Source organism: Salmo trutta, chromosome 24 (assembly GCF_901001165.1).
Source record: "Salmo trutta chromosome 24, fSalTru1.1, whole genome shotgun sequence".
Lineage (NCBI taxonomy): Eukaryota > Metazoa > Chordata > Actinopteri > Salmoniformes > Salmonidae > Salmo > Salmo trutta.
This window is the reverse complement of record NC_042980.1, coordinates 17,704,260-17,728,193: the sequence shown is the minus strand read 5'-3', so window position 1 is coordinate 17,728,193 and position 23,934 is coordinate 17,704,260. Positions and strand designations below refer to the sequence as shown.

General features: G+C 42.8%; 1 protein-coding gene across 1 annotated transcript; it reads right to left on the bottom strand.

The window, feature by feature from the left end:
* Positions 1-416: 416 nt before the first annotated feature.
* On the bottom strand, positions 417-1,047 carry LOC115161488 (leucine-rich repeat-containing protein 26-like). The gene is given in 2 exon segments (XM_029712468.1): positions 417-597; positions 599-1,047. Coding segments are annotated over 2 exon segments (630 nt in total).
* Positions 1,048-23,934: the final 22,887 nt, after the last annotated feature.

Here is a 23,934-nt window from a genome sequence, read left to right as displayed (position 1 = left end):
AAAAGCAATGTGCTTTCCAACTGTCCTCTTCCCCCATTGTACGTTAAATGATTGCTATACTAAATGACAGCCTTATGGCATATGGTGGTTTGGTTATCCCACCCCTATTGGTGGTAATGTCAACTTCAAGGAAAAGTAGTCACTTGTCAAAACAAGCCTTTCATTATATGGTTAATGGAAGTGGTATTTCATTTTCTGCACTTTAAAACAAAGAAGACATCTCTTTAAGGATAATTACTATTATCTGATCAAATCTGTTTGTGATCAATAAAGTTAATCAGCTCACACTGTTCATTGCGATCAACCTTTCATTATGTTCTCATGGGAAGTAGACAGCCCTAATTGTCATTGTCGCAGTAGGTGTCCAGCCCCACACTTTCCTCCCAGTCCTTGGCCACACTATTCTTCTTGTTCCTCTACACCGTGATAATGGCAGCTACCATGGTGATCACCAAGGTGACCGTTAAAATGAGCACCATCACGGCCTCCCCGACACACAGCTCATCATCCACTTCTCCCATGGACCTGCCTTTTAGCTCGATGGGATCACTGCACTTCAGCTCCTGGTAGTCATCCAGGAAGACCGTGGATGATGCACAGATTCCTGAACACCCTGTGCAGTTTGCAGTCAGAATGCCAGGGGTTCCCCTCTAGCAGGACGTGGAAGCTGGGAGTGTGGATGATCAGCAGGGTCCTGTAGCCCAGGGTGCCCAGGTGGTTGTGGGCCAGGTCCAGCAGGTTTAGGGAAGACATAGGGGTGAAGACCCCTGGCTCAGTAGAACTGATCAGGTTTCCCCGAAGGCACAGCACCACCAGGGAGTGCAGCGTTGTGAAGCGGCCCGAGCCCAGGGAAATAAGATGGTTTCCCTCCAGGTTGAGCTGGCGCAGGGCAGACAGGTAACCTAGGGCTCGGGGCTTTACTATGGAGATGAGGTTGCTGCTAAGGTTCAACTTCTGGAGGCTGTCCAGGCTCTTGAAGGTCCCGCTCTCCAGGACTGTGAGACGGTTGTGATCCAGCAGGAGCTCTGTAAGGGAGCCATGTAGCATCCGTCTGCACAGAGCCCAAACTGCCAAAAGTTAAACCACACGGAGCAGACAGACCAGACAGCTGACCTGATCCGTCTGTCAGGCGGGAAGGGGTCGTTTTACATCCCTCCTCCCCTCCACCCCTCTACCTCCCCCTCCACTCCCCTCTAGTGCACCTGTTGACAGGTGAGGGCCACTCTGACAATGGCAGTGTGAATAATTCACACAGAGGCAGGAAAAGAGACGACCTCCTGCCCATGCCTGGTCACGGTCACACACAGCACCCAGGGATATGGAAGTCACAGCAGCTGAGAGAAAGGAGGAAGCCTTGGCACCTCATCAATAAACAACACTTACGATAGTACCCAGGAGTTACAGTACACCCAGGTCTATAGTAGACTAGCCCATGATAGAAACAGGAGCCGTCTGTTTTCTCCAGCTACAACCGTCATTAAAGGGCAGTTCAAATCAAATCAAAGTTTATTTGTCACGTGTGCCGAATACAACAGGTGTAGACCTTACAGTGAAATGCTTACTTACAAGCTCTAACCAATAGTGCGGGAAAAAAAATGGTGTGTGTGTAGGTAAGTAAAGAAATAAAACAACAGTAAAAAGACATTTGAAAATAAGAGTAGCAAGGCTATATACAGACACTGGTTAGTGGTTAGTCAGGCTTATTGAGGTAGTATGTACATGTAGGTATGGTTAAAGTGATTATGCATATATGATGAACAGAAAGTAGCAGTAGTGTAAAAAGAGGGGTTGGCGGGTGGTGGGACACAATGCAGATAGCCCGGTTAGCCAATGTGCGGGAGCACTGGTTGGTCCGGCCAATTGACGTAGTATGTACATGAACGTATAGTTAAAGTGACTATGCATATAAGATAAACAGAGAGTAGCAGCAGCATAAAAGAGGGGTTGCAAACAATAATGAAATTGTTACCCCGCCACATTTTCGGTAAACAGCAGAGTGATGAAGCTGTTAGCGTAATCACAGACTAGCTGTTCCCATAGACTTCCAGTCATTGAGCCAACAACTATCCATTGAAAAGCCCGTCTCGTCATGAGCAGCTCTCCATACATCTCTTCTCCAAGTCAGTGGCTCGGACAGGGAACAGAAAAAAATGGCTGAATGTTCATCTTGGTGGTTGGATCATGTCTTGTTGTTTCACTCTTTTTAAAATGTTTTTTTTGTTACGTTGTTGTTGCGTGCTTGCATGCTGAGACCACGCCCCTTTACGTTTCTCCTCTCACCTTTATGTAAACCATATTGGTTAATTGCTGGACTGTTCTTACAAGAGAAGTTTCAATCATACCATTACATTCAGAGGTAATAATTTCTCATCTAATAGAACACATGTAAAGACTTCAACATAGGAATGACCAATGTCAACATTCAGACTATGCTGTCACTGCAGAAGAATTAAAAGGAAGGTTCTAAGTAACATCATACCAACATTTACAGTATGTTGATCGCTGTCCCATATGGCACCTAGCAAAGGAGTTCCACCTCCTTTGATCATCATCTCACACATATCAGAAATGTTCACAAGTTGTTCACTGTTTTCACAAGAGACAGACTGACACACTTTTTCTGTTTTGACTCTGTATATATCTACAAAAGTATGTGGACACCCCTTCAAATTAGTGGATTTGACTATTTCAACCACACCCGTTGCTGACAGGTGTATAAAATCAAGTACACAGCCATGCAATCTCCATACACAAACGTTGGCAGTAAAATGGCCTTACTGAAGAGCTCAGTGACTTTCAAAGTTCGTCAAATTTCTGCCCTGTTGAAGCTCCCCTGACAACTGTAAGTGCTATTATTGTGAAGTGGAAACATCTAGGAGCAACAATGGCTCAGCCGGGAAGTGGTTGGCCACACAAGCTCAAAGAACGGGACCGGCGAGTGCTGAAACGCGTAACGCGTACAAATCGTCTGTCATCGGTTGCAACACTCACTACCGAGTTCGAAACTGCCTCTGGAAGCAACGTCAGCAGGAGAACTGTTTGTCGGGAGCTTCATGAAATGGCTGAGCAGCCGCACATAAGCCTAAGATCACCATGCGCAATGCCAAGCATTGGCTGGAGTGGTGTAAAGCACACTGCCATTGGACTCTGGAGCAGTGGAAACGCATTCTCTGGAGTGAAGAATCCCGCTTCACCATCTGACAGTCCGATGGACGAATCTGAGTTTGGCGGATGCCAGGAAAACGCTATTGGCTCAAATACATAGAGGATAATAATGGTCTGGGGCTGTTTTTCATGGTTCGGGCTAGGCCCCTTAGTTCCAGTGAAGGGAAATCTTAACGCTACAGCATACAATGACATTCTAGACGATTCTGTGCTGGGGAAGGCCCTTTCCTGTTTCAGCATGACAATGCCCCCGTGCACAAAGCGAGGTCCATACAGAAATGGTTTGTCGAGATCGGTGTGGAAGAACTTGACTGGCCTGCACAGAACCCTGACATCAACCACATCAAACACCTTTGGGGGGAATTGGAACGCTGACTGCGAGCCAGGCCTAATCGCCCAACATCAGTGCCCAACCTCAATAATGCTCTTGTGGCTGAATGGAAGCAAGTCACCGCAACAATGTTCCAACATCTAGTGGAAAGCCTTCCCAGAAGAGTGTAGGCTGTTAAAGCAGTAAAGGGGGAACCAACTCCACATTGATGATTTTGGAATGAGATGTTTGACGAGCAGGTGTCCACCTACAGGTGTCCACAAATAATCAAAGAGAAACGACAGTCCGTCATTATTTTAAGACATGAAGGTCAGTCAATACGGAAAATTTGAAGTTTGAAAGTTTCTTCAAGTACAGTCGCAAAAACCATGAAGCGCTATGATGAAACTGGCTCTCATGAGGACCGCCACTGGAAAGGAAGACCCAGAGTTACCTCTGCTGCAGAGGATACGTTAATTAGAGTTACCAGCCTCAGAAATTGCAGCCCAAATGAAGAATACATGCTTCACAGAGTTCAAGTAACAGACATATCTCAACATAAACTGTTCAGAGGAGACTGCGTGAATCAGGCCTTCATGGTTGAATTGCTGAAAATAAACCCCTACTAAAGGACACCAATAAGAAGAGACTTTCTTGGGCCAAGAAACATGAGCAATGGACATCAGAATGGTGGAAATCTGTCCTTTGGTCTGATGAGTCCAAATTTGAGATTTTTGGTTCCAGCCGACGTGTCTTTGTGAGACGCAGAGTAGGTGAACGGAAGATCTCTGCATGTGTGGTTTCCATCTTGAAGCATGGAGGAGGAGGTGGATGGTGTGGGGATGCTTTGCTGGTGACACTGTCAGTGATTTATTTAGAATTCAAGGCACACTTAAACAGTGTTGCTACCACAGCATTCTACAGTGATACACCATCCAATCTGGTTTGCTCCTTATGGGACTATAATTTTTTGTTCAACAGGAAAATTACCCAACACACCTCCAGGCTGTGTAAGGGTATTTGATAAATAAGGAGAGTGTTGGAATGCTGCATCAGAAGACCTGGCCTCCACTATCACCTGACCTCAAACCCAATTGAGATGGTTTAGGATGACTTGGACCGCAGAGTGAAGGAAAAACAGCCAACAAGTGCTCAGCATATGTTGGAACTCCTTCAAAACTGTTGGAAAAGCATTCCAGGTGAAGCTGGTTGAGAGAATGCCGAGAATGTGCAAAGCTGTCATCAAGGCAAAGGGTGGCTACTTTAAAGAATCTAAAACCTAAAGTATATTTTGATTTGTTTATCACTTTTTTGGTTACTGCATGATTCCATGTGTGTTGTTAGAAAGTAGTAAAAAATAAAGAAAAACCCTTGAATGAGTAGGTGTCTCCAAACTTTTGACTGGTACTGTATATACCGATGATAAATGAATATAGGGGAAACACTAGATAGACTATTCCACTCCTTATTGACTAGACCTTATTCCATTCCGTCTCATTCAAAAGTCACAGGCTTGCTGTGTAAACCCAACAAGGACCAGTAGGATGCTACTACCTGGAGTCTGCTGCTCCTCTGCTCATTAAAGATGTGTTGAGCCCTTCAGCCAAACCCAGCCCAGCTATCAAGAGGAGGAAACATGATTGGAAAAGAGGTTCATTACTCAATTGCTGTGAGCTGGGGCACAACACCATGTGAACAGATAAGTTCTATCAAACCAGGCACTGTCAGTGAGAGCATGCAGACTACCCAGGAAACTGCTACCTGTGTGATAAACAATGATCAGGTGTAATTACACATTATTTAATCATGACATGTAACCCCTCTATCAAATTTCATTTGATGTCTTTTTTTTCAGACAGAAGGCTTTTGTACTGGTTTACTGAGTGGGTCTCAATAAGAGACAAATACAGCAGATGGCAGTATTGTAGCATGTGGTAGCACTTGATTTGCAGAGAGCAATGAGACAATGACAAAGCTAGTACAGATAAGCTATGGAAGACATTACTATGGCAATACATACAGTTGAAGTCGAAAGTTTACATATACTTAGGTTGGAGTCATTAAAACTTGTTTTTCAACCACTCCACAAATTTCTTGTTAACAAACTATAGTTTTGGCAAGTCAGTTAGGACATCTACTTTGTGCATGACACAAGGAATTTTTCCAACAGTTGTTTACAGACAGATTATTTCACTTATAAGTCACTGTATCACAATTCCAGTGTGTCAGAAGTTTACATACACTAAGATGACTGTGCCTTTAAACAGCTTGGAAAATTTCAGAAAATGATGTCATGGCTTTAGAACCTTCTGATAGGCTAATTGACATAATTTGTGTCAATTGAAGGTGTACCTGTGGATGTATTTCAAGGCCTACCTTCAAACTCAGTGCCTCTTTGCTTGACACCATGGGAAAATCAAAAGAAATCAGCCAAGACCTCAGAAAAATAATTGTAGTGTAACGGTTGTCTTCATAAATGGACCAAGGCGCAGCAGGTATGTGAATACTCATGGTTTTTTATTACCAAAAAAGAGTAAAGCATCCACTTGAAAAAACAACAAAGGTGACAACAGTAACAGTTTTACATGCTATAAACGCAGTGCAAAAACAACCACCCACAACCCCCAGTGACAAACATACTCCTACATATATGACTCCCAATCAGGAACAACGATCCCCAGCTGTTCCTGATCAGGAGTCACAAGACACAGAGAACATTCAAACACACACACACAAGACTGCCACGTCCTGACCCCCAAACTACTACAACAGCTCCATCTGCTGGTCAGGACGTGACATGTAGACGCGTTCTGTCTCCTAGAGATGAATGTACTTTGGTGCAAAAAGTGCAAATCAATCCCAGAACAACAGCAAAGGACCTTGTGAAGATGCTGGAGGAAACAGGTACAAAAGTATCTATATCCAAAGTAAAACAAGTCCTAAATCGGCATAACCTGAAAGACTGCTCAGCAAGGAAGAAGCCACTGCTCCAAAACCACCATAAAAAAGCCAGACTACGGTTTGCAACTGCACATGGGGAAAAAGATCATACTTTTTTGAGAAATGTCCTCTGGTCTGATGAAACAAAAATGGAACTGTTTGGCCATAATGACCATCATTATGTTTGGAGGAAAAAGGGGGATGCTTGCAAGCCAAAGAACACCATCCCAACCGTGAAGCACAGGGGTGGCAGCATCATGTTGTGGGGGTGCTTTGCTGCAGGAGGGACTGGTGCACTTCACAAAATAGATGTCTTCATGAGGAAGGAAATTATGTGGATATATTGAAGCAACATCTCAAGACATTAGTCAGGAAGTTAAAGCTTGGTCACAAATGGGTCTTCCAAATGGACAATAACCCCAAGCATACTTCTAAAGTTGTGGAAAAATGGCTTAAGGATAACAAAGTCAAGGTATTGGAGTGGCCATCACAAAGCCCTGACCTCAATCCTATAGAAAATCTGTGGGCAGAGCTGAAAAAGTCTGTGCGAGCAAGGAGGCCTACAAACTTGACTCAGTTACACCAACTCTCTCAGGAGGAATGGGCAAAAATTCCCCCAACTTATTGTGGGAAGCTTGTGGAAGGCTACCCAAAACATTTGACCCAAGTTAAACAATTTAAAGGCAGTGCTACCAAATACTAATTGAGTGTATGTAAACTTCTGACCCACTGGGAATGTGATGAAAGAAATAAAAGCTGAAATAAATAATTCTCTCTGCTATTATTCTGACATTTCACGTTCTTAAAATAAAGTGGTGATCCTAACTGACCTAAGACAGGGAATTTTTACTAGGATTAAATGTCAGGAATTGTGAAAAACTGAGTTTAAATGTATTTGTCTAAGGTGTATGTAAACTACCGACTTCAACTGTAGCTCTATGCAAATAGGACTTCTGAGTAGCACCAGTATGCAAAGCACTGCCCCCTCCAAAATTATTTGCTTTGAGAAAGAGAATAACTGTTTGTTTCAGAACAACCTTTGGTCCATGTACAGCAGTAGTTCTTCAGAAACAATAGTTATTCTTATACATTATGCACTAACAAAGGCTATTTATTATTAGTTTGTTATTACCAAAATAAAACAACTACTCTTACAACTGATGCCATCTTCTATTATGCAAACAGAAAACAGTATTGTTTTAATTCAATGTGATTCAATGTATTGCCACTGTCAAGGTTTAAATGGAAAAAGCATAGACTAAACTCGACATCCTGTTTTTTTCAGTTGTTGTGGTCTGACATGGTGATATTGCTCTCTGTCATCTCCTTTGGCAGGTCATATAATAGCCTTATTGATAATCTGTCAGCACCGGCCCTTCGATCCTAGGCTCATATGATGTGTGAGTGATAAGGCCCTACTGGTAGTATGTCGGTATTCCTGTGTACTATGACATGCATCACATTATGTGGCAGGTTTGGTTTCAGTTAGCTTTTAGTTCCAAATAGACCTGTATTGTGTAAAATAGCTGTTCAGGGCACCTTGAACTAAAAGCTAGGTTTTTGTTTTCGTCCTCAGAGAAACAACTGTGTCAAGAATCATACAGTAGCCTACGTAGAACAAAATGTTTGGGAGTAAAATTGACATCAATAATATTACATTAGTCGACCCTCACCAACACATTCAAATTAGTGAGGTAGCTGTAAGACAAGGCTACACAACATCAATAAAACCTGAGATATGGGCAAAGTGGTATACATACAACACTTTAATCAGTTGATTATTATAGATGATAATTGCAGGGTGAACTATGGGCAGAGGCTACAGCTGCTTCTTGGCATTCAGTTAGTGAGTTTCAAGGCTATAAGCACAGAGACTTAAGCTTTATTTTCAGAAAAAAGTAGAAAAAAACAGAGCCACTGTGATCCTTTCTGACAGATATTATCTACCTTGCAAAGTTTTATCAAATCCATTTATTTACCATTAAAGTCTACTTTTCACAAAATCTATGATTTTGCATCTTTGCAGCACCCTGTGTCATTTCAAGTGAAACAGGCCCATAAATGATTCAGAATTACAACACTTTTCTCTCTGTCTGTGCATTAGTTACTGACTGTGTGGAAGAAAAGATCCCTCTGGGTGGAGAGTGGAGTATTTTCACCCAGCTCCGCTCTGCTCTGACTGCACTGGAGCCTGGGCAGGTTTGGGTATACTGTCTGTAGTCTGTGGGGAGGGATGATGATCGTGGCAGTTCTTTTGTGTAAAACACAGAATCGAAGAGAGAATGAGCTCTCCATAGAGTGATGGAGTCTCATACCGGGATACAATGATTGTAGTCTCTCTTTGTCTGTTCAGACAGGAATCCAGGGCATTGGGACATTTTTCATCCCATTGCACATTTCAAAGGATGACTAATCAATATGATGTCTGGTCCTTTTTGGCAAGTGATGAGAATGTGAATGGATTTAGAGATACTTCATAATTCTACTGTTGGAGAAAATAATGTTAAGGTGCTGCTCATTATAGGAAATGATCCAGAATGTTGCAGGTTTGTTTACATGAACGGTGTTTGCCCTGTGAATAATCTTGAAGATATTTCATCCTTTCATACATGAAGGGACGTCGCGTGCGCCATCCGTATGGTTAGTGAGAAAGTCCATGTTGCAAATGTACCCTCCCTTACTAGACGTCCGACCACGTCCGATAAATCCGCGGACGGCGTCGGGCCGCTCGCGGGGGCCGGATCTTCCAGGAAGTCATCGAACGGAGTCTCTCGGACCTTCGGTTTCCGTTTAATTAAATTTTCAAATTTTGGTCATTTCCTTGCAGTCCCGGATTATTCCACGAGAGGGCGTATGGAATCATATTGCAAATGTAACATATATCACCAATCGCGACACGGCTTTTTCTCCTAAACGGAAGATAATTCGAAGACGAAACTCGGTCTGCGTGGGTTTGGCATAATGGGCAGTTGGCCCCGAACAGGATGGAGTCGAGGCCTCGACGCTTTTCGAGTTAAGGCTATTTTTCTGGGATTGAAAGTCAAAGAGGAAAATAGAGTGCTGATTTGACCGCTTCACATCAAACTACATGAGCCTACGGTGTCAGGAGAAAAGGAACCATGCATTTACCAATGTTCATTTCAGAGAAATTGTACAATGACACATTGGTGATATTCAACAACAAGAGGTTTTTTTTCAAAAAAGTTACATATCCAGTTGCAGCGTGTTCAGATGAGTCCGTTAAGGCAGGTTTCGGAGCTCTGCGAGATTTCTGTGATTTTCTGTGATTTTCTGAAACAACACACACTTGTTCAACCCTCTGTAAATAAGTCAGTTCTTAACAGAAACACTTAAAACTCAATATTCTATAAGAGCCTAACGTTCAGATTCCTGTGTCAACCAGAAATGCCTTATAATGGTGTCATAGGGGCTGTTTTGAAGGGTTAAAAAGGTCAGATCTTTCCACAACTTCATATGTGTGACTAGGCAACCCTCATGAACTGTAAATCAGTCATTTATCCCATCAGATGTCAAAGAAAAGCTCTCTCAAACACACACACAGAGAGGACGGAGTGACACAGTGCGGTGCTTAAAGACACAAAGAGCCTGCAATGGCATTACCATTATCTCTAGGCTGAGACGAGTTCAATGAGATGCCCCGCTTGACCGTAGCTTGCTCGGTATGAGCGCAGCGACCGTGAGAAAACTAGGCCCAAAATGAGGCCTGCACCAATATGTCAAGTGCTTATGGGTGACAGTGAGAGAACCATTAGGGTTAGAAGCACAATTCAACCTCAGGAGCGTTCCTAAGGTCCTCCCGATCTGTGCAAGCCTAACCTTGACCCTGTGGCATTAACCCTTCACAGTGAAAAGAAGGTGTTTAGATCAAACTGTGTGCAATGACTTCTCTCCCCATAGGAATACATTGACAATTCTCCTAAATTCAACCTGAAGTCTATGTGGGTTATGAATGCCTTATGAACCTGTATTCTATAACAATCCATCAGGCTACTGTGAGGTCTACCTGTGTCGATTCTAAGGTTCCTGGAGCAACCGGAAAATGTTAAAATCACCCTAGAGCTATTGTCATATAAGCAACCTGCAGATAGTGAAAATCACGCAACTCAACCATCTGTCATTCAGTCAATTCTTAAGGTAGAGACTTTCATATTCAGGATTCTGTTTATGTCTACCCCAAAGACAACGTGTGTGAAGTAAGAGCTTCCTGTGACAACCGGAAGTTGTTAAAAACAGCCAAGAGCTATTGTCATATGGTCAACCTGCATATAGTGAAAATCACGCAACTCAACCATCTGTTATTCAGTCAATTCTTAAGGTAGAGACTTCATATTCAGGATTCTGTTTATGTCTAACCCAAAGACAACGTGTGTTGAGTAAGAGCTTCCTGTGACAACCGGAAGTGGTTAAAAACAGCCAAGAGCTATTGTCATATAACCTGCACATAGTGAAAATCACGCAACTCAACCCTATGTCATCCAGCCAATTCTTTAGGTAGAGACTTCATATTGAGGATTCTGTATATGCCTACCCCAAAGACAACGTGTGTCTATTCTTTTTGCAAAAAAAACAAAAACACACACACACAATTTGGCCATAGGGACATAGTGTGGGGCTTAGAGTCTTATACCGCCTTCAATAGTTACTTTTGTTCAAACGATTCAAGAACCGTCAGACCTAGAGCTCCGAAATTTTAGAAACCTGTTCTAGAGCTCAAGTCGATAGTGCACGGTGATTTATGGGGCTCTAGAAGGTTCTCTGACCGAGAAACCGCCTCGTACATTTGCAATATTTTCAATTCATTTTGAATATCACGGACATGGCGACATGTAGAAATGTCCCAGAGTCGCAAGACTAGGTGCATTGAAACCGGCTCGGCCCATAGAGACGGACCCCAATATCTCTGTCCAATAGCTCATTCAGGGACCCCGTAGTAACGCCCTGAAAAAGTGGATTTTCAGCACCAATTAGGCCATTGCTCGGGCACCGAATGACCTATCGAGCCGAAACTTGGGATTCGGGGTCGCCTCACATAGGCCTACACATAATGTCAGAGCTGGACCCGCAGCTATAACGTAACTATGTGTTTTAGGTTTTTTTATGGTTAAAATTGAAAGCACTGTGAATTATGGGCCTTCTCTGACATATGTGATAGTTGGCTTCTATACGAGTTGGAAAAAGTGGATTTGGTGTCAGATGCTATCAGTTTGGTGTCAGATTGACATCTAATTGACTCATGGACGCTGACTGCTGGGTGACGTGCAATGGAGAGGAACCACAGTCACTGCCCGGCCATCCAGAGTTCATCGGGCCAGTCAATTATGCATTTCTGCAGTATTTTTGAGCATGCCTAAATTTGTGATGCTAAATGCCCATTGAATCATATTACAAACGTAACGCGCTATATTGCAAACGTAACGTGCGTTTGCAATATGATTCAACAGCAAAAAATATCACCAAAGTTGACATGATGAAATCAACACAATGAGCGACAGAGAGGAACCACAGTCACTGCCCGGCCATCCCGAGTTCATCGGGCCAGTCAATTATGCATTTCTGCAGTGTTTTTGAGCATGCCTAAATTTGTGATGCTAAATGCCCATTAAATCATATTGCAAACGTAACATGGAATATTGCAAATGTAACGCGCATTTTCAACATGATTCAACAGCAAAAAATATCACCAAAGTTGACATGATGAAATCAACACAATGAGCGACAGAGAGGAACCACAGTCACTGCCCGGCCATCCCCAGTTCATCGCGACAGTAGATTATGCATTTCTGCAGTGGTTTTGAGCATTCCAAATTCGTGATGTTGAGGCCCATTGAATCATATTGCAAATGCGCATCAGTGCACATGGTGACCCGAAATGGGTTACCAGGAGTAATTTTTTACAAGGGTTTTAAATGCCTTTAGGGTGGTGCAAGGGGTGCACGGTTGGGTAGGGAGCACCTTCCATCAGTGCCCATCCAGTATAAGGCGCCCCTAGTCATTTTGGACATTTTTCAAAAAATCGCTAAAAATCGACAGTCCCACTTCTCTCATGTCACCATCAAGCCATGGAGAGGAACCACAGTCACTGCCCGGCCATTCCCAGTTCATCGGGACAGTCAATTTTGCATATCTTTAGTGTTTTTAAGCATGCCAAATTCGTGATGTTGAGGCCCATTCAATCATATTGCAAATGCGCATCAGTGCACATGGTGACCCGAAATGGGTTACCAGGAGTAATTTTTTAGAATGGTTTTAAATGCCTTTAGGGTGGTGCAAGGGGTGCACGGTTGGGTAGTGAGCACCTTCCATCAGTGCCCATCCAGTATGGGGCGCCCCTAGTCATTTTGGACATTTTTCAAAAAAATCACTAAAAAACGACAATCCCACTTCTCTCATGTCACCATCAAGCCATGGAGAGGAACCACAGTCACTGCCCGGCCATCCGCAGTTCATCGGGACAGTTAATTTTGCATTTCTGCAGTGTTTTTGAGCATGCCAAATTCGTGATGTTGAGGCCCATTGAATCATATTGCAAATGCGCATCAGTGCACATGGTGACCCGAAATGGGTTACCAGGAGTAATTTTTTAGAAGGGTTTTAAATGCCTTTAGGGTGGTGCAAGGGGTCCACGGTTGGGTAGGGAGCACCTTCCATCAGTGCCCATCCAGTATGGGGGGCACCTAGTCATTTTGGACATTTTTCAAAAAATCACTAAAAAACTCACCATCAAGCCATGGAGAGGAACCACAGTCACTGCACGGCCATCCCCAGTTCATCGGGACAGTCAATTATGCATTTCTGCAGTATTTTTGAGCATGCAAAATTTGTGATGCTAAATGCCCATTGAATCATATTGCAAACGTAACACGCAATATTGCAAATGTAACGCGCATTTGCAACATGATTCAACAGCAAAAAATATCACCAAAGTTGACATGATGAAATCAACACAACGAGCGATGGAGAGGAACCACAGTCACTGCACGGCCATCCCCAGTTCATCGGGACAGTCAATTATGCATTTCTGCAGTGGTTTTGAGCATACCAAAGTTGTGATGCTAAATGCCCATTGAATCATATTGCAAATGCGCATCCGTGTATTTGTAATATGATTCAACAGCAAAAAATATCACCAAAGTTGACATGATGAAATCAACACAACGAGCGATGGAGAGGAACCACAGTCACTGCACGGCCATCCCCAGTTCATCGGGACAGTCAATTATGCATTTCTGCAGTGGTTTTGAGCATGCCAAAGTTGTGATGCTAAATGCCAATTGAATCATATTGCAAATGCGCATCCGTGTATTTGCAATATGATTCAACAGCAAAAAATGTCACCAAAGGTGACATGATGAAATCAACACAGCGAGCGATGGAGAGGAACCAGGAGCGTTCCTGAGGTCCTCCCGATCTGTGCAAGCCAACCTTGACCCTGTGGCATTAACCCTTCACAGTGAAAAGAAGGTGTTTAGATCAAACTGTGTGCAATGACATCTCTCCCCATAGGAACACATAGACTATTCTCCAAAATTCAACCTGAAGCCTATGTGGGTTATGAATGCCTTATGAACCTGTCTTCTACAACAATCCATCAGGCTACTGTGAGGTCTACCTGTGTCGATTCTAAGGTTCCTGTGACAACTGGAAGTGGTTAAAAACACCCAAGAGCTATTGTCATATTACGTGCGCATAGTGAAAATCACGCAACTCAACCATCAGTTACTCAGTCAATTCTTTAGGTAGAGACTTCTTATTCAGGATTCTGTTTATGTCTACCCCAAAGACAACGTGTGTGAAGCAAGAGCTTCCTGTGACAACCGGAAGTGGTTAAAATCACCCAAGAGCTATTGTCATATTACGTGCGCATAGTGAAAATCACGCAACTCAACCATCTGTTTCTCAGTCAATTCTTAAGGTAGAGACTTCTTATTCAGGATTCTGTTTATGTCTACCCCAAAGACAACGTGTGTGAAGCAACAGCTTCCTGTGACAACCGGAAGTGGTTAAAAACACCCAAGAGCTATTGTCATATTGCCACCTGCAGATAGTGAAAATCACGCAACTCAACCATCTGTTTCTCAGTCAATTCTTAAGGTAGAGACTTCTTATTCAGGATTCTGTTTATGTCTACCCCAAAGACAACGTGTGTTGAGTAAGAACTTCCTGTGACAAAGGGAAGTGGTTAAAACAGCCTAGAGCTATTGTCATATGGTCAACCTGCATATAGTGAAAATCACGCAACTCAACCATCTGTTACTCAGTCAATTCTTAAGGTAGAGACTTCTTATTCAGGATTCTGTTTATGTCTACCCCAAAGACAACGTGTGTGAAGCAAGAACTTCCTGTGACAACCGGAAGTGGGTAAAATCACCCAAGAGCTATTGTCATATTAAGTGCGCATAGTGAAAATCACGCAACTCAACCATCTGTTTCTCAGTCAATTCTTAAGGTAGAGACTTCTTATTCAGGATTCTGTTTCTGTCTACCCCAAAGACAACGTGTGTGAAGCAAGAGCTTCCTGTGACAACCGGAAGTGGTTAAAATCACCCAAGAGCTATTGTCATATTACGTGCGCATAGTGAAAATCACGCAACTCAACCATCTGTTTCTCAGTCAATTCTTAAGGTAGAGACTTCTTATTCAGGATTCTGTTTATGTCTACCCCAAAGACAACGTGTGTGAAGCAACAGCTTCCTGTGACAACCGGAAGTGGTTAAAAACACCCAAGAGCTATTGTCATATTGCCACCTGCAGATAGTGAAAATCACGCAACTCAACCATCTGTTACTCAGTCAATTTTTAAGGTAGAGACTTCTTATTCAGGATTATGTTTATGTCTACCCCAAAGACAACGTGTGTGAAGCAACAGCTTCCTGTGACAACCGGAAGTGGTTAAAAACACCCAAGAGCTATTGTCATATTGCCACCTGCAGATAGTGAAAATCACGCAACTCAACCATCTGTTACTCAGTCAATTTTTAAGGTAGAGACTTCTTATTCAGGATTATGTTTATGTCTACACCAAAGACAACGTGTGTGAAGCAATAGCTTCCTGTGACAACCGGAAGTGGTTAAAAACACCCAAGAGCTATTGTCATATTGCCAACTGCAGATAGTGAAAATCACACAACTCAACCATCTGTTACTCAGTCAATTTTTAAGGTAGAGACTTCTTATTCAGGATTCTGTTTATGTCTACCCCAAAGACAACGTGTGTGAAGCAACAGCTTCCTGTGACAACCGGAAGTGGTTAAAAACACCCAAGAGCTATTGTCATATTGCCACCTGCAGATAGTGAAAATCACGCAACTCAACCATCTGTTACTCAGTCAATTTTTAAGGTAGAGACTTCTTATTCAGGATTATGTTTATGTCTACCCCAAAGACAACGTGTGTGAAGCAACAGCTTCCTGTGACAACCGGAAGTGGTTAAAAACACCCAAGAGCTATTGTCATATTGCCACCTGCAGATAGTGAAAATCACGCAACTCAACCATCTGTTTCTCAGTCAATTCTTAAGGTAGAGACTTCTTATTCAGGATTCTGTTTATGTCTACCCCAAAGACAACGTGTGTTGAGTAAGAACTTCCTGTGACAAAGGGAAGTGGTTAAAACAGCCTAGAGCTATTGTCATATGGTCAACCTGCATATAGTGAAAATCACGCAACTCAACCATCTGTTACTCAGTCAATTCTTAAGGTAGAGACTTCTTATTCAGGATTCTGTTTATGTCTACCCCAAAGACAACGTGTGTGAAGCAAGAACTTCCTGTGACAACCGGAAGTGGGTAAAATCACCCAAGAGCTATTGTCATATTAAGTGCGCATAGTGAAAATCACGCAACTCAACCATCTGTTTCTCAGTCAATTCTTAAGGTAGAGACTTCTTATTCAGGATTCTGTTTCTGTCTACCCCAAAGACAACGTGTGTGAAGCAAGAGCTTCCTGTGACAACCGGAAGTGGTTAAAAACACCCAAGAGCTATTGTCATATTGCCACCTTCAGATAGTGAAAATCACGCAACTCAACCATCTGTTACTCGGTCAATTCTTAAGGTAGAGACTTCTTATTCAGGATTCTGTTTATGTCTACCCCAAAGACAACGTGTGTGAAGCAAGAGCTTCCTGTGACAACGGGAAGTGGTTAAAATCACCCAAGAGCTATTGTCATATTACGTGCGCATAGTGAAAATCACGCAACTCAACCATCTGTATCTCAGTCAATTCTTAAGGTAGAGACTTCTTATTCAGGATTCCGTTTATGTCTACCCCAAAGACAACGTGTGTGAAGCAAGAGCTTCCTGTGACAACCGGAAGTGGTTAAAATCACCCAAGAGCTATTGTCATATTACGTGCGCATAGTGAAAATCACGCAACTCAACCATCTGTCATTCAGTCAATTCTTAAGGTAGAGACTTCTTATTCAGGATTCCGTTTATGTCTACCCCAAAGACAACGTGTGTGAAGCAAGAGCTTCCTGTGACAACCGGAAGTGGTTTAAAATAGCCTAGAGCTATTGTCATATTGCCACCTGCAGATAGTGAAAATCACGCAACTCAACCATCTGTTATTCAGTCAATTCTTAAGGTAGAGACTTCTTATTCAGGATTCTCTTTATGTCTACCCCAAAGACAACGTGTGTGAAGCAAGAGCTTCCTGTGACAACCGGAAGTGGTTAAAATCACCCAAGAGCTATTGTCATATTACGTGCGCATAGTGAAATTCACGCAACTCAACCATCTGTTTCTCAGTCAATTCTTAAGGTAGAGACTTCTTATTCAGGATTCTGTTTATGTCTACCCCAAAGACAACGTGTGTGAAGCAAGAGCTTCCTGTGACAACCGGAAGTGGTTAAAAACACCCAAGAGCTATTGTCATATTACGTGCGCATAGTGAAAATCACGCAACTCAACCATCTGTTTCTCAGTCAATTCTTAAGGTAGAGACTTCTTATTCAGGATTCTGTTTATGTCTACCCCAAAGACAACGTGTGTTGAGTAAGAACTTCCTGTGACAACGGGAAGTGGTTAAAACAGCCTAGAGCTATTGTCATATGGTCAACCTGCATATAGTGAAAATCACGCAACTCAACCATCTGTTATTCAGTCAATTCTTAAGGTAGAGACTTCTTATTCAGGATTCTGTATATGCCTACCCCAAAGACAACGTGTGTCTATTCTTTTTGCAAAAAAAACAAAAACACACACACACAATTTGGCCATAGGTACATAGTGTGGGGCTTAGAGGCTTATACCGCCTTCAATAGTTACTTTCGTTCAAACGATTCAAGAACCGTCAGACCTAGAGCTCCAAAATTTTAGAAACCTGTTCTAGAGCTCAAGTCGATAGTGCACGGTGATTTATGGGGCTCTAGAAGGTTCTCTGACCGAGAAACCGCCTCGTACATTTGCAATATTTTCAATTCATTTTGAATATCACGGACATGGCAACATGTAGAAATGTCCCAGAGTTGCAAGACTAGGTGCATTGAAACCGCCTCGGCCCATAGAGACGGACCCCAATGTCTCTGTCCGATATCTCATTCAGAGACCCCGTAGTAACGCCCTGAAAAGTGGATTTTCAGCACCAATTAGGCCATTGCTCGGGCACCGAATGACCTATCGAGCCGAAACTTCGGATTCGGGGTCGCCTCACATAGGCCTACACATAATGTCAGAGCTGGACCCGCAGCTATAACGTAACTATGTGTTTTAGGTTTTTTTATGGTTAAAATTGAAAGCACTGTGAATTATGGGCCTTCTCTGACATATGTGATAGTTGGCTTCTATACGAGTTGGAAAAAGTGGATTTGGTGTCAGATGCTATCAGTTTGGTGTCAAAATGACATCTAATTGACTGATGGACGCTGACTGCTGAGTGACGAGCAATGGAGAGGAACCACAGTCACTGCCCGGCCATCCCGAGTTCATCGAGCCAGTCAATAATGCATTTCTGCAGTATTTTTGAGCATGCCTAAATTTGTGATGCTAAATGCCCATTGAATCATATTGCAAACGTAACGCGCAATATTGCAAATGTAACGCGCATTTGCAAGATGATTCAACAGCAAAAAATATCACCAAAGTTGACATGATGAAATCAACACAACGAGCGATGGAGAGGAACCACAGTCACTGCACGGCCATCCCGAGATCATCGGGCCAGTCAATTATGCATTCTGAGCATGTCAAATTCGTTAAAAATGTTAAAAGCAACAGAGTCCCACTTCTCCCTCATCATACATGACAAGTAGACCATCTGCGTTGATTGATGGCTCAACATAGGGATATATATCATTTGGGCAGTATAAATGCCATTTGGACCATGGTTCACTGACTTTTGGGTTTGGAAACCGACTTCCTATGATCGTACATGGCAAACGGACAAACATACTGATTTGGCACATTCAATACTTTCATACATGTATAATTGACAAAAAAAGAATTGGACATTTCATTTGCACATTTCTAATGGCATTTGGCAAAAAATATAAATTTGTCACTTTTGACTTCCTATGAAATCATATTCCAAATGCACAAATTATATGCCTTATGCACAAGCAAATATGTCACTTTTGACTTCCTATGAAATCATATTCCAAATGCACAAAACATATGCCTTATGCACAAGCAAAAACAACCCAAAAAATTATGTCAATAAAATATGTCAAAAGTATGTCCATACAGCTCTTATACATGTGTAATTGACATAAAAATCAAAAAAAATTCGAAAAACGGTCCAGAAACCACTTTTTTAGGGTTGAAAAGTTTTCAAAAAATATGTCATTTTTTCAAAATTTGACACTTGGGACTTGAATTGTGTTACATTTGCAATATGAAAATTCACTGCGGAGAGCTCTAGCTATCTTTTGGATATTTGCTGTAATTTGGCACTTGCAATACTTCCAGAAGTGACAAAAAAAAGCATTGGATATGTCATTTTGCAAAAAAAAAGAAAAAAAAAATGTCACTTTTTTCCTATGAAATCATATTCAAAATGCACAAATCATATGCTTTGCGCACAAGCAAAAGCAACCCAAAAAACGACATCAATAAAAAACGTCAGAAGCATGTTCATACAGCTCTTATACATGTGTAATTGACATAACAATCGAGAAAAATTCGAAAAACGGTCCAGAAACCACTTTTTTACAAGGTGCTAAGTTTTCAAAAAAAAAACCATTTTATCAAAATCTGAGACTTGGGTAAGAATTGGGTATCATTTGCTGTATGAAAATCCAAGGTGGAGCGCGCTCGCCATCTAAAGGAAATTTGGGGTGTTACAATTGGCAATTGCCATCGGAAAATTGCCATATGATTGGCCCGGAGATGGGCCGCTTTGGGTGGTTTTTGCAATCGTGTGTATGATTCGTGCTATGCCAATATGTTGCCATGTTATTTTGTCCAAATCAGGGGGGTATTCCCTTACAGACGTACACTGCCTTCGGAAAGTATTCAGACCCCTTGACTTTTTCAAAATTTTATTACATTACAGCAATATTCTAAAATGGAATAAATGAAAAAAATCCTCAGCAATTAACACACAATACCCCATAATGACAAAACGAAACAGAGTTTTAAGCGGTAAGTGCTTCTGCACTCGCCAGTCCTGTTTTGTGAGCCTGTGTGGCCTACCAATTCCCCCGTGAGCTTGTGTGGTCTACCACTTTCCGGCTGAGCCGTTGTTGCTCCTAGATGTTTCACAATAACAGCACTTACAGTGGATCAGGGGAGTTCTAGCAGGGCAGAAATTTGACAAAATGACTTGTTGGAAAGGTGGCATCCTATGACGGTGCCACGTTGAAAGTCACTGAGCTCTTCAGTAAGGGCATTCTACTGTCAACGATTGTCTATGGAGATTGCACGGCTGTGTGCTCGATTTCATACACCAGTCAGCAACTAATTTGAAGGGGTGTCCACATACCTTTGTATATATATACAGTGCATTCGGAAAGTATTCAGACCCCTTCCCTTTTTCCACATTTTGTTACATTACAGCCTTATTCTAAAATGGATTAAATAAAACATTTCCTCATCAATCTACACAATACCCCATAATGACAAAGCGAAAATAGGTTTTTAGAATTATTAACAAATTTGGTAGCGGGACCAGAAGGAATCCACTCCTCAGCAAAAGGCACATGACAGCCCGCTTGGAGATTGCCAAAAGGCACCTAAAGACTATGACCATGAGAAACAAGATTCTCTGGTCTGATGAAATCAAGATTGAACTCTTTGGCCTGAATGCCAAGCATGATATCTGGAGGAAACCTGGCACCATCCCTACAGTGAATCATGGTCGTGGCAGCATCATGCAGTGGGGATGTTTTTCAGAGGCAGGGACTGGGAGACTAGTCAGGATCAAGGAAAAGATGAACGGAGCAAAGTACAGAGAGATCCTTGATGAAAACCTGCTCCAGAGCGCTCATGACCTCAGACTGGGGCGAAGGTTCACCTTCCAACAGGACACCGACCCTAAGCACACAGCCAAGACAACGCAGGAGTTGCTTCGGGACAAATCTAGGAATGTCTATGAGTGGCCCAGCCAGAGCCTGGACTTGAACCCGATCTAACATTTTGGAGAGACCTCAAAATAGCTGTGCAGCAATGCTCCCCATCCAACCTGACAGAGCTTGAGAGGAGCTGCAGAAAATAATGGGAGAAACACCCCAAATACAGGTGTGCCAAGCTTGTAGCGTCATTCCCAAGAAGACTCCAGGCTGTAATTGTGACCAAAGGTGCTTCAACAAAGTACTGAGTAAAGGGTCTGAATACTTATGTAAATGTCATATTTCAGTTTTTTTATTTTGATTAAATTAGCAAAAATGTTTTTTGCTTTGTCATTGTGTTTTTTGCCAGCCCTAAGCTCCAGACCTCCAGTGCACCTCCACGGCCCAGTATACCCTGTGCCTGCTCTGTGCACCCAGTCTCTTGTGCGTCTCCCCAGTCCGGTGAGACCGGTTCCAGCTCCACATAGGAAGCCTCCAGTGATGATCAATGGTCCGAAGCCTCCAGTGACAATCCATGGCACGAAGCCTCCAGTGATGATCCATGGCCCGGAGCCTGTAGGGATGATCCATGGCACGAAGCCTGCAGTGATAATCCATGGCCCGGAGCCTCTAGTGATGATCCATGGCACAAAGTCTCCAGTGATGATCCATGGTGCGGAACCTGTAGTGATGATCCATGGCACGGAGCCTACAGCGACGGTCCCCAGTCCGGAACCTACAGCGACGCTCTCCAGTCCGGAGCCTCCAACGACGCTCCCCAGTCCGGAGCCTCCAGCGACGCTCCCCAGTCCGGAGTCTCCAGCGACGCTCCCCAGTCCGGAGCCTTCAGCGACGGTCCGCAGCCCAGAGTCTTCAGCGACGGTCCGCAGCCCAGAGTCTTCAGCGGCGGTCGGCAGCACCAAGCATTCAGCGGCGGTCCGCAGCCCCGAGTATTCAGCGACGGTCCGCAGCCCCGAGTATTCAGTGGCGGTCGGCAGTTCAGAGCCTCCGGCGATAATCCACGGTCTGGTTCCTCCGGCAACACAGAAGCGGGGGGATTAGCGGGCGGTGTGGGGGCTACGCCCCGAACCAGAGCCGCCACCAAGCATAGGTGCCCACCCGGACACTCCCCTATAGGTTCAGGTTTGCGGCTGGGAGTCCGCACCTTTAGAGGGGGGGTACTGTCACGCCCTGGCCTGAGAGAGACGGTTTCTTTCTCTATGTTGTTAGGTCAGGGTGTGGGGTGGGCATTCTATGGTTTATATTTCTATGTTTTGGCCAGGTATGGTTTCCAATCAGAGGCAGCTGCCTATCGTTGTCTCTGTTTGGGAACCATACTTAGGCAGCCCTTTTCCCTCCTTGAGTTGTGGGATCTTATTTTTGTACTGCTGTGTAAAGCCTGCAAGACGTGACGGTCGTGTTCCATTGTTTATTATTTTGTTTAAGTGTTCAGTGTTTAATAAATATCAAGATGAACACATACCACGCTGCACCTTGGTCTACTCCTTTGGACAAACGTTACAAGACTTGCAAGTCTTAAACATTCCCTCCTTGATAATTTGATGTTAATTATGCACATTTCAATCTTTAAACAGAGTTCATTTGCATTCCTAAATTCTTGATCAATCTGGATATGACAAGGATGAAAATGAATGTACGTTTTCCTTATTATCTTGTGACTGATATGAATGATCGCATTGGGCAAATGTAATTTCCCAGTTATTTCCTTATCTTTTTTACCTTGCGTCTCACCCTCTTATATTAGTTCTCCTTATGCTGCAGGAGCAATAGCAGCATGAGATGAATGACGATAAAGCATCTCTTTCTTCTGATAATTGGGGCTGTGGGTGGATTTTTCATTTCCGCTCATCTGAGTTCTTAAACGAGGAACGATCTAACGCTGACTCCTCATTTGTTCTCAAGGACTTTAGAGGGACGTTTAAAAAAGTGCTTGCCTATTGAACGGCCCTCTGAAATACAGAGCCCTCTCGCATAGATAGAGAACAAAGCGTAGGCTGCTTCCTATAGAACATGAGTACTAAGCTCCATGACTGACAACGTACAGCACTTCTCTCAGCTCCCATGCATCCTCTCCCAGCTCGTTTTACCCTTCCCATGTTAGGCGTGAAATTATAATGCTGCAGCTATCATTAGACATGGGAAGAATGACGTGTGAGACTTGGGACTTTGTGCTGATGTGATTGAGGTAGAAAATGGTAGTGTGCATATTTTGCATACACTGTATGTATTTCACTTATTATGCAGTAAAGTGTATTTTTGCAACGTGTGATGTTAACCTTTGAAGTAGGAGTCTCTTAGTGAGTTAGGATATCTATTTAACCTATTCTCTTATTAATTAAATTATGTATTTCACTTATTATGTAAAAGTATGCGGTGGGATTTACATAGTACGTTACGATAACTTTATTTCAAATGTTGAAAATTCTAAATTCTAATGATAAATACAATGCCAGAAAGTAGTATGAGAAATGTCAATCTGCTGAGTGGCACTGTGATATCTATAATGGATCAATTTGGCTCATTGCCATTCTATGATATCAAATAACTGAACGAAAAGAATGCAGTAGCATACATTGTGCTATCTTACATATCTTACATTATTTGACCTTCTCACTGATTTCCTGAGGAGGTTTGTGTGTCAATAAAAATGGCAAGGATGGATGAGAAATATATAAGAACAATCTGAAATTTCTTTTTGATTCTGTCGCAAAGCTAACTAAAAAGCAGCATTCCCCAAGAGAGGATGGCTTTCACTTTAGCAGTAATAAATTCATGAACTTCTTTGAGGAAAAGATCATGATCATTAGAAAGCAAATTACGGACTCCTCTTTAAATCTGTGTATTCCTCCAAAGCTCCGTTGTCCTGAGTCTGCACACCTCTGCCAGGACCTAGGATCAAGGGAGACACTAAAGTGTTTTAGTACTATATCTCTTGACACATTGATGAAAATAATCATGGCCTCATGAAAATAATCATGGCCTCATAATCATGGC